This window comes from Grampus griseus (assembly GCF_964374135.1).
Source record: "Grampus griseus genome assembly, chromosome: 9".
Lineage (NCBI taxonomy): Eukaryota > Metazoa > Chordata > Mammalia > Artiodactyla > Delphinidae > Grampus > Grampus griseus.
In genome coordinates, this window is record NC_139003.1 from 6,401,456 (window position 1) to 6,411,586 (window position 10,131).

At 49.9% G+C, this 10,131-nt stretch overlaps 1 protein-coding gene across 1 annotated transcript; it reads left to right on the forward strand.

Annotated features, from left to right (window-relative positions):
- The first annotated feature begins 2,108 nt into the window (after positions 1–2,108).
- Positions 2,109–8,109, forward strand: LOC309827343 (GTPase IMAP family member 5-like). Its single transcript, XM_082661951.1, has 3 exons — positions 2,109–2,130; positions 5,760–5,808; positions 6,768–8,109. The coding sequence occupies exons 2-3, from the start codon at positions 5,766–5,768 to the stop codon at positions 7,646–7,648; spliced, it is 924 nt and encodes a 307-aa protein (XP_082518077.1). The 5' UTR covers positions 2,109–2,130; positions 5,760–5,765; the 3' UTR covers positions 7,649–8,109.
- The last annotated feature ends 2,022 nt before the right edge of the window (positions 8,110–10,131 follow it).

The window sequence follows — 10,131 nt, forward strand, 5'->3', positions numbered from 1 at the left end:
AGACCAATGGTTATTTTCACAGGGCAGAGCTACAGTGTTCGAGGACTGGATATCTCACAGACTCTGTTGCAGGAATAATATTTGCTGTTTTCCTCTGTAGCTGTAGGGGCAAAGGAACAATTTCCCTCCCTTTTTTTGCTGGTATTTCTTTCACCAACCATGAGAAGCACTTATGGTTTGAAGAGCCATCACTAGAATTCCAAGAGCTAACACTGAAGAAAAAGAGGAGTCCTGGATAGTCACAAAACTCTACACAAAGAAAGGAAAGGGGCAGAAAAGGAGTGTTAACCAGTGTTATATAGAGTAGGTAGTATTTTGCTTTCTTGAGTAATAAATAAAGGCCTTTCTTGAATCAACAAGAAAAATACATATAATTTAGCAGAAGAAATCAGCTAAGTATATGAAGAGGCTGTTTAGAGGAAAAAGCGTACAACTGTCCCCAGTAGAAGGCGGCTCATCTCACCCTATGTAGTAGCTGAGGAAATTCCTGAAGACAGAACTAAGATGATTTTTTTCAGTGATTAATTTGCATTTTTTCTAATGCACAGAAAGTAGCCGGTCAGGATCCACAGTCTATGGTGTGGGGTCGTATTAGCCTCAGTAGCTCAAGACAAGTAAAAGGACAGGTTTACCTCAACCGTGCAGAACTCGCGTGGCAGGTGTGGCTCTGATATCGTCGAGCAATGTCTTGTGTATCACGTATTTACAAGCTATGTGCTGAGATGACTGAACAGGCTGACTTCGTGCATAGAAGTACTCACGATAAACCAGTTGAGAGCTGGTAAATGTTTAGCACAAAGAGTTATTTTTGTTTTAGAGGAGTTGATCTTTTAACCTTCTTTCCCCTACCCACCCCCCCCCCACCCAACTAAAATGAGACAGCAGAGGGATTTCTAGCTAGCAAAGACAAAAAATGTCTTCTGTACGTTAAAAGCATGCCTTTCTGTCCTCTACAGCAGGAGGGCGTGTGTCCACCTCATTCAGTGTAATAGCTATTATTGTTTGAAAAGTTAAAATGACAGTATCAATATGGGAGAATATTTTGTAAGTCAGGCATGGCTTTCATTGCACATGTGAAATGCGGGTGTTATCTGCATTATAAACGCCCTCCCCTCTAGGCAAAGAACCAAGAGTTACTTGCAGCTCAATGTCCGGATTATAGCTGTTTCTCAACTTATAGTTCTGAACCCAAATGCGCAAGTAATGGTTCAAACTCTGCCCCCTTCACTCTAAGGATGTCTCCAGAGAGGTGCTTCAGCCCCTGCAACCCAGGGGCCCCCAGCAGGGCCTCTGCACAGAAGCAGAGGAAGAACATTAACCAGGGCAGTGGGAGACGCCATGGCGCCCCTATCCTCTTAAGTGCCTGTCACTTTGCCTAAATCGCACTGTGGGTGGGGTCGGATGTGTCCCTGGCTTCTGTGGAAATGCAAGTCCACCTAGGTGGAGAAACCTACCAAACTTTGTTTCCTCCTCAGGTCAAAGCATGGGTGAGTTGAGAGCAGGGCATTTGACAGAGAAACAAGAAGGGGGGCCAGAGCCATAGAAGGTCTCAAGCAAGATGCCTGCCTTGAATTCAGCCTTCACTGCCATCTGGAATTACATATAAGAAGCTATCTTTATGCAGGAGACAGAAATGGTGGGCGTGGGGAGATGCGAGTTGGGCCAGTGAAGGGCGGCGGATGCTTGGTTTGGGATGCAGCTGTGCCCCAGATGTTCATTGGCTTCCCCGGGTCTCCAGACTAACTCAGGCAGAGACCTTGTTCTGCACAAAAGTCTTACAGAGATGCGGTGGGGAGAAGGAAATGGAACTGTTATTAAAAAGAAAACAAAACCAAGACAAACCAAAAAAGAAAACCCTCTTCCTCTGGCGTCTCCGAGGGCTTTTGAGTCACTCTCTGAGGATAGCTTGGTGAGGAAACTCACACATTGTCCTTTTCCTGCCCTGGGGGACGCAGTCTTTCTCTCTCTCTCTCTCTGGCAGGTAGAATTGGTGGCCAGGTTTTTTCATCTGCCACTCCTCTTATGTTTTTGTGAAGAGACTAGAAGCCAATGAGAGAGGCTGCCTGGGAGAGGAGGGAAGATTGCAGCAAGATCGTCTGAGAACTTGCAGAACTTTCCAGGACCTACCAGGTAACAGGGCTTGTTCGTCTCTCTACCTCTCTCTTTCCCCTTCCCTCCCTCTCCTTCTCCCTCTCTGTGCAGTTCTCCCAGTAACAATCTGTGTCAATCTGCACACGTGATCTTTCTAAGCCTGAGTTTCATTATTCCTAAATTATCAGGGCTAGGAATTACATACCTTAAAGCCCCAAATAACTGCAAACAGAAAATATTACTAGTACTATATTTTTCAGAACCTAAAATTTTGAACAGAATGAGCTCAGAGAGTAGCCCTTTGGTGATACTAGCTTGCTTATTTCTCGCGTTTGTGCAAAAGTGTATTCACATAGGCACCCACATCTGGGTGCACCTATAGAGTTCTCTGAACGTTGCTGGGTGAGGGAGGACGGTCTGACCCTCCTCCCTGCAACCTGCTCCCAGAAGTCATAGGATGCCCTTTGAAGAACAGGCTGAAAACTGGCCTTGCAATTTTAATCTGACTTGATGTCTGTTGCTTGTCTCTGTTGCATACACCGCTCAACTCGAAGGCAAGTTTCTGTTTTCAAGAGGGAAAAAGATTTCAGGAACAGGACGTGCTTTATTTCTGAGAAACACGTGCTTTATTTCTGAGAAATAAAACACGTGCTTTGGTAAACACGTGCTTTACCGCTTGGGTAAAACACGTGCTTTATTTCTGAGAAAGACATACAATTTATTGTTTTGAAAAATGATTTAACCTGCTCACTGACCAGGATGGAGTTACGAGGGCGTTATCCCTGGAGGATTACCCTGCTTGGCACCCTTTGACAGCGACGGTGTCTCACCATGGCATCTTGTTTATGATTCCTAATCGGCGTGTCACCTTCTCCAACCCTCTCCCGTGGGGCCAGTAGGGAGGAGATCCTGAATACTTTTGGCAAATGAGAGTGAGATAATCCGCCTGGGTTTTGGCCCATTTCAGGCCAGTTTCAGCCCATTTCACAATTTTGCCAAGGGTGCCTCTACCTTTCCTGTCCCCACGTGCTCCTTTCAGCCCTGCCCAGTGGAGACGTCGCAGGAAGTGGGGCTTCCCAAGGGTGGTACAAGGAATCACCTTCTTTCCCTGTCTTTGGAAGGAGCTGTTCTCTAAACTGGTCCAACCGTCCTCCAAGTGTAGGGAGAGAAGTGTCTAGCAAAGCTAGGTATTTAGTAACATTTTCAATGAGTGGATGGAAGGATGATGGCTCTGCAGTGAGGTTGATGGCCAGGAGGAAGCACGATGATAGTGATGTCGGGAGGGGACTAATGTGGTGACAAGGGCACAGGGATCTGCAGGGGACAGAGCAGGGGAGGGTGTGCAGCTGGGACCCGGTGGCAACCTTCTGGCCAGAGGTGTGGCCGTTTGGACTAGAGAGGGAAAAAAAATCCTCACAAAATAATTGAGAAAGATGGTTCTTGAGAAGGGGCTCCTTTTTTCACTTCTCCTTCTGCTCAGGCTAGACTCAGAGAGAGCAGGAATTTAAGCCTCTCATTCTTGTTCCAAGATGGCTGGCTACCAGTCGCTTGGCCATACACATCACGTGAGTAGCGCTGCTTGACCCGTTCCCGAGGGTCTGAGGGGCAGCCAGAGGGGAACATCCCTCCCAGCACACAGGGCAGGCGGCACACTCTGGTCCTGCCTGCACTCCCAATTGGCCGGGAGACACCGTGAAGGGGTTGCCATCTCTCTCGGATATCCCTTCAACCCCCAGTCCTGGCTGCAGGTGGCTTCACGTCGCTGCTGTATTCCTCATATATAAAAGACGTGGACAGTGTTACCTGATTTCTCTGAGTCCAGGCATATCAGCTCCAGCCCCCCTCCAGCTCCCGTTTCTGCAGCTCTTTCAGCATCACCTTCTCTGCCCCTTAACATTCATCCAATCACTTACCTGGTACCAGCCTGGTGTCCTCAGATGCTTGGGAGCCCCTCCTTGCTGGTCCTCTCTGGAGACCACCATTCAAGATGATCCAAGGGCAGTACATGAGAAAACAGAGGACCTTGGCTTCAAGGTCATCAGCACAGAAAATAAGCTGATATCTAAAAAACACCTGTGTCCCCATGTGCCCCCCCCATGCAATCACATCTTTTAAAAACTCCTCCCTGTAGACTTCGTGCTTGAAAAGATCCAGCCAAAGATGAGAATTATTTTCAGGTTTGCTCCTTCTCCAAATTTCAACAGAGAGAATTAGCTGGATCGATGTATCAGTTTTCTCCAGAAAAAACAGAACCAATAGGATGTACGTATGAAGAAATCTATTTGAAGGATTGGCTCACGCATTTATGGGGGCTGGTAGGTCCCAAACTGGCAGGCTGGAAACTCAGGCAGGAGCTGATGTTGAAGTCTTGAGGCAGAATTCTCTTTTGGCTTGAAAATACCATTAGAACGAATTACAAGATATTACCGGGAAACTGTCTGATAGAAGCTGAATTTTGACATTCAAATTAAAATAATTCCCAAGTTATTTATTTATTAAATTATTTTCCCTTCAAAGGTAATCACTGTGGCCAGTTTCAGAGGTGGAGGGGCTAGATAACATCCTATATGGTGTGATTCCAAGGAGCGTGGAGGAAATCTACTTACTCCAAAAAGTAGTTTTTTTCGGTTCACCTGTCCCAGATGCTGAAATTCCACAATTAGAGATTCATTCTTCAGCATTAACTGCTTGAGCCTTAGAAAATACTCTAAAACTTGGCACACAGTGAGGTCCTGATGCAGTTTTGGGAAGGGTCGTGAAGTTCTTTCCCAATCGTGAAGCTTGAGTAGTCATCCTTGGGTGGGGCCTGAGTGGCCCCACTCGCTGAGCACAGGAAGTAGGAAGTAGGAAGTAGGAAGAAAGACAAAGATCAAGAAAAAGGCATATGGGGAACAATGAAAGAAGGGGAGTGGACTGGAGAGAGATGCCCCTGAGGTAGCTACTGGTCAGAGACTGAGTTGAGAATATGGAAGCATAGATCTTTGGTAACATAAGAGCTGGTCTGAGCCTAACAGATCAGGTCTTCCCTCTGTTTACCGGACGTATGCTCCACCTCACTGCCCACCTGGGGTCACGACAATCTCCTACTCCTGGCGTGACCAACTCGTCCTGGTTTGCCTGGGGCTCTCCCAGTTTCAACACTGAAGTTCCTTTGATCAGGGGATCCTCTCAGTCCTGGGCAAACTGGGATGATTCGTGACCCTCTCTACCACCATCACCATGGAAACTTAGGGAAGAACGTCTTTTGTGAGTTTACCCAAGGCGAAACTTTGCGAGGCAATCTTGAGTTTGGGTGCCAGGACTGAGACCCTGAAGACAGAGAGCCAGGAAGCCAGGATATGACCAACTTCCTTAGTTGGTCTTCTGGGTGGACAGCACGTTTTCAGTGCATCCTGTTAGCAGCTAAATCCAGGTGGTGGGAAACCACGTGCGGTGCTCTTGCGTTGGGACTGTCTATATACTCTTCGTGAGGAAGTTCAGTCTAGTGCCAAGAAAGGCTGAGGGTCAGCAGCCCTGGGTTTTAGTCTCGGCTCATCCATTAAAGTATGTGTGACCTTCAGTAGTTGTTTTCTTCTCCCTTCAATCTCCTCATCTATAAAATGTGGTGTTTTGTGTCGGATGCCACATCCGACTCGAGTATGAACAATCTCTGCCTGTTTTCCATCTAGAACAAAATGGAGGGGCTTCAGAAGGGTGGAGAAGACACGTGCATCAAAGGTAAGATCTGGTGGAGCCCTGCCCAACACCTGGGGACCATGAACTCAGCATTGGGTCAGCAAACTTCCCACCTGTAGGGAAAGGTACAAGACTAGAGTCACCTCAAAACAAAGAAAATGCATATCCCCCAAGAAATAGAACTTATTAGGCTATCTGCTGTCATGCTCTCCTTAGTGAGGGTAAGTTCTTTCAGATAAAACCCTGCCATCTTGTAAAACAGAGACCAGGCAGGGATGGGAGGAGATGAAAGTATGCGACTAACAATTAATTCAGTGGTTGCAGGAAGCTCTGAGCATCAGAAGGCCTTCAGGGTGGGAACTGAATAGGGAGAATGTTCTGGAAAGGGTGGAAAAGTTCAGCATCCCAAAAGGAGCGCTCCTAAGGACTTTGGCCAGCTGGGATGATTTATTCCACCAACCCTGCATGACTTCCCTTTATTCTCTACCTAAGAATATTTACTCTGAGCCCAGCCCTGTCGTGGGAAAAGAGAGTGTGATAGCCTGATTGATCCAGGGACGCTATTTCTTCTAGGTCTTTTCCTTTTTATCTTTCGTTCTCTTCCTCCTAAAAAGGCATTTATTACTCTTTTTGTCAGTTCAGGCTGCTAAAACAAACACCACAGACTGGGTGGTAATCAGCAAATGTTAATTTCTCACTGATCTGGAGGCTGGGAGGTCCAAGGTCCAGGTGTGGTAGAGCTGGTGTCTGGGGAGAACACTCTTCCGGGTTGCTGTGTCCTCATCTGGGGGAAAGAGAGTTCTAGTCTCTTTCTTTTCTTAGAAGGACGCTAATTCCATCATGGAGTTCCATCCTCACGCCCTCATCTAGACCTCAGCACTTCCCAAAGACCCAACTTCCAGACACCATCACATTGACGATTAGGGTTTCAGCACATGATTTTGGGGGGGACACATTCAGCCCATGGCAATGGCGCATGAACTTTCCGTGTGCTCTGACAGGTGGAGGAGAAGAGAGCTTAAATGCAGGATCATTTTGGTTGCGGATCATCCTGGTGGGCAAAACAGGCAGCGGGAAGAGCGCCACCGGGAACAGCGTCCTCTGCCAGCCAGTGTTTGAGTCCAGGCTGGCGGCCCAGTCGGTGACCAGGAAGTGTCAGGGCGCAACGGGCACGTGGGATGGGAGGAGCGTCCTGGTGGTGGATACGCCCCCCATCTTTGAGGCGAGGGCCCAGGACCAAGAGGCGTACGAGAACATCGGGGACTGCTACCTGCTCTCGGCCCCGGGGCCTCACGTGCTGCTGCTGGTGACCCAGCTGGGGCGCTTCACAGAGCAGGACGTGGTGGCCGTGACCAGGGTGAAGGAGGTCTTTGGGGCGAGAGCCCTGAGACACACGGTCATCCTCTTCACCCACAAGGAGGACTTAGCGGACGGATCCTTGCGTGACTACGTAGCAAACACAGACAACGTCAGGCTGAGGGCCCTGGTCCGGGAGTGCGGGCACAGGTACTGCGCCTTCAGCAACCAGGCCTCCGGGGACGAGCAGAGGAAGCAGCTGGCCGAGCTGATGGCCGTGGTCGAGGGGCTGGAGAGGGAGCTCCAGGGCGCCTGCCTCAGCAACGACCTCTTCTTTGATGCACAGCGGCTCCAGCAGGGCGGGGGCGACCCCCATGGAGAAGGTCACGTGCGCTACCTGGCCAAGGTGCGGTCGCATATTGCAAAGCAAAAGCAAGACCTGAGAGAGGCCCAGAGAAACCGCGCCTTCAAGGCGCTCCTGCGAGTCAAGCGCTGGGCCGTCGTGCACGATGCTCTTTGTGTTTGTCTTGTCTGGGGCAGCGTACTTTTCCTTCTTATTCTGCTGATCATCTGGTATCATCTTTAATTCTCCTCTGTCTCATCTGTTTGTCAGAGGCTTTTCTAAAGTACCACCTCAAGGATTCTTTGTTCATTTCAGAAATAAATTCTGTTGGTCTGCAGAGGACATGGTTTGTCACCTCCGCGGCTCCCATCTTCCTTGTAGGTTTCTGGCTCGGTTCATGCCTCCACCAGTCCCTCGGTGAAGCCACGTGCCTCAGAGGAAGATGACGATGGCTCAGTTCGAGGGTTGCCTGGCTGGTCTATATACAATCTCATTTTCTTTGTAGTGAGCAGCTCAGGCACAGGCCTGAGACCCAATTCAGGCCAATGGGAAGTGAGAAAAAGTCTGCAGAGCTGGGGCCAGGTTTCTGCTTGCCCAGGAAAGACCCCCATGGAGAGACAGTCTCTTCCTCCTCTGAGCATTGTTGGACCTGAGTGTAATGCTTGGAATGACAGCAGCCGTGGGGCTACCGACCTGAGGTTGAAGCCAAGCAGAATGATGGAGTCAGCCCGAGCCACTGACTCCACCGCCTTGAAGCTTGCACTGTCTCTGGGTTTCCAGTATGTCAGCCAATAAATTCCCTTATTGCTTAAGCTACTGGAGTTTGCGGTCTCTTTTATCTGCATTTGAAAACATCTGAACTAGTGAAGCGTTCTCCATATCCTTTAAAAAAATCCTTAAATCTATCAGAACTTCCCTGTTTTCATGCTTCCTGTGAGTAAGTGAATCGAGAGTAAGTAAACGAATTTCTCTTTTCTTGTTCCCAGTATCAGGAAGGACCTCCCTCTACAGCCAAATTTCCTGCTTAGAGTAGACATTCACTGAATCCTGAAGAAAGTGAAAAATCCCTAGAGTCGTATTATTTTGGAAATGACAAAAGGAGGGGGCAGAGTAAATGGGACGATCCCGAGGGGGGTCTTTTCCATGCTTCGTTTATCCTTTGAGGGAGAAACAGAGCCACATTTGAACACTTTCCAAGGAGTTACTTTGGCGAACATTCACGTGTGAGCACAGGCTGAGCAAAACCCTTTCTCCTTCTCTGCAGTAAAGTATCCTTGGGTTAACCCTCCGGCTTTATTCCTCTTGGAAATCAACAAAGGTGGAATGTCGTCAGGATCACTGGGCAACGCTGCTCCTGGGGAAAGAGATGACTTCCTGGTGCGGGGAGGCCTGGGAATGGACCATCTACACGCCTGGAGGGAGACCATCCTCCTGCAGCCCTGCTCTCTAATACTTTCTTGGGCCGAGTTCCTGCCTGGTAGGGATGCCTTCCCTGGAGGGAGGATGAGACCGCCCCGCCCAGAGGGCTTCAAGGACGGCACAACCAGCTCCAAAGTCTGCCTTCCTCTGCGCAGCCCACTCTCCCTCTGAGGGTCCGGGACAGTGCAGGGAGCCACTGTCACAGGCAGGCAAGACGGAAACCTGGCTCCCTCCCGACCTTGCTGCTAGTGCCCACACTGTGTCAGTTCCACCCCGTCGGTGTCGCCCCTCCGCGTTCTCTCCTCTCCTTCCCCACGCCTCGTGTTAGGGCGCAGACTCTGATGGCCAAGATGGAATCCTTTTCTTCTGAATGGTATCCTTTGTTCTCAGGCTTACACTTATTTAGTCCAATGGCCACATTGCTGCAGCATGGTCTTCCTAAAATTCCTAATTTGCTTAAAAGCCTCGGGGAGGTAGCCCTTGAACCCTGGGGGTGACGCCCAGGGCCCCGCCCAGCCAGGTGCCTCCCTGCATCCCTCCTACCAGGATTCTCATTCCCCTAGTTGAGCGTGGGCTCCCTCCTCCTGCGTGAGTCCCGGGAGGGAGGGGCCGGCACATTCCTAGAAGCCCAGCCCTGGCTAGGTTGCCTCTGCCCACCCCCCAACCCCACCCCCACCCCCCCTCTGAGCCCGCCCCCTCCTTCTGGCTGACGCATTTCTCTCATACGCATTTTTATATGCCTTTATCCCCCTACCGCGCTGAGCATAGAGCCCGACACTCAGTGCTCACAAGGGTGTTGGTGGAGCGGGACTGAATGAAGACAAGGAAGGGAGAGACCGACTTAGGTCGGACCGTTTGGAAACACTGCATTGAGGAGTGGGTCCTTGGTCTGAGAACGCAAGAGTTCCTTGGGGTTTCAAGAGTTTGTGGAGCTCAGACATAGCACTCCTTGCACAAGATTGGAATCAGTTATGGGGTAGCGCTGTAGAGACCAACACGCACCTTAGAACCAGTGGAGGTTTGCAGAATGACGCTTGGGCATCACAGTCAAGTTCCTGAGATTCTAGCGTATTCATCACTTGCCCATCCAGTCACAGGCTGCCTGGGACGACTGCGGGTCTCCCCTACAGGGTACGAAGCAGGGGCTGGGGGCGGCGGCTATCCCAAAGGAGAAGCTCAGAGGGGCCGCACAGGGCCCTCCTCTTCGGATTTCCTGTTTCCACTGACTTCGTGACTTCCGCTCAGATTTCACGCCAATGTCTGCCCTCTTCTCTTTGCTACCATTGAAATGGGCAACGCCACCCTTT

What these genes read in the sequence shown, in the direction of transcription:
- LOC309827343 (XM_082661951.1), top strand. Translation starts at nt 5,766, where the DNA reads ATGGAGGGGCTTCAGAAGGGTGGAGAAGACACGTGCATCAAAG. An exon ending in AGAAGACACGTGCATCAAAG is followed by an intron (nt 5,809 to 6,767) that starts GTAAGATCTGGT and finishes GTGCTCTGACAG; the next exon opens with GTGGAGGAGAAGAGAGCTTA.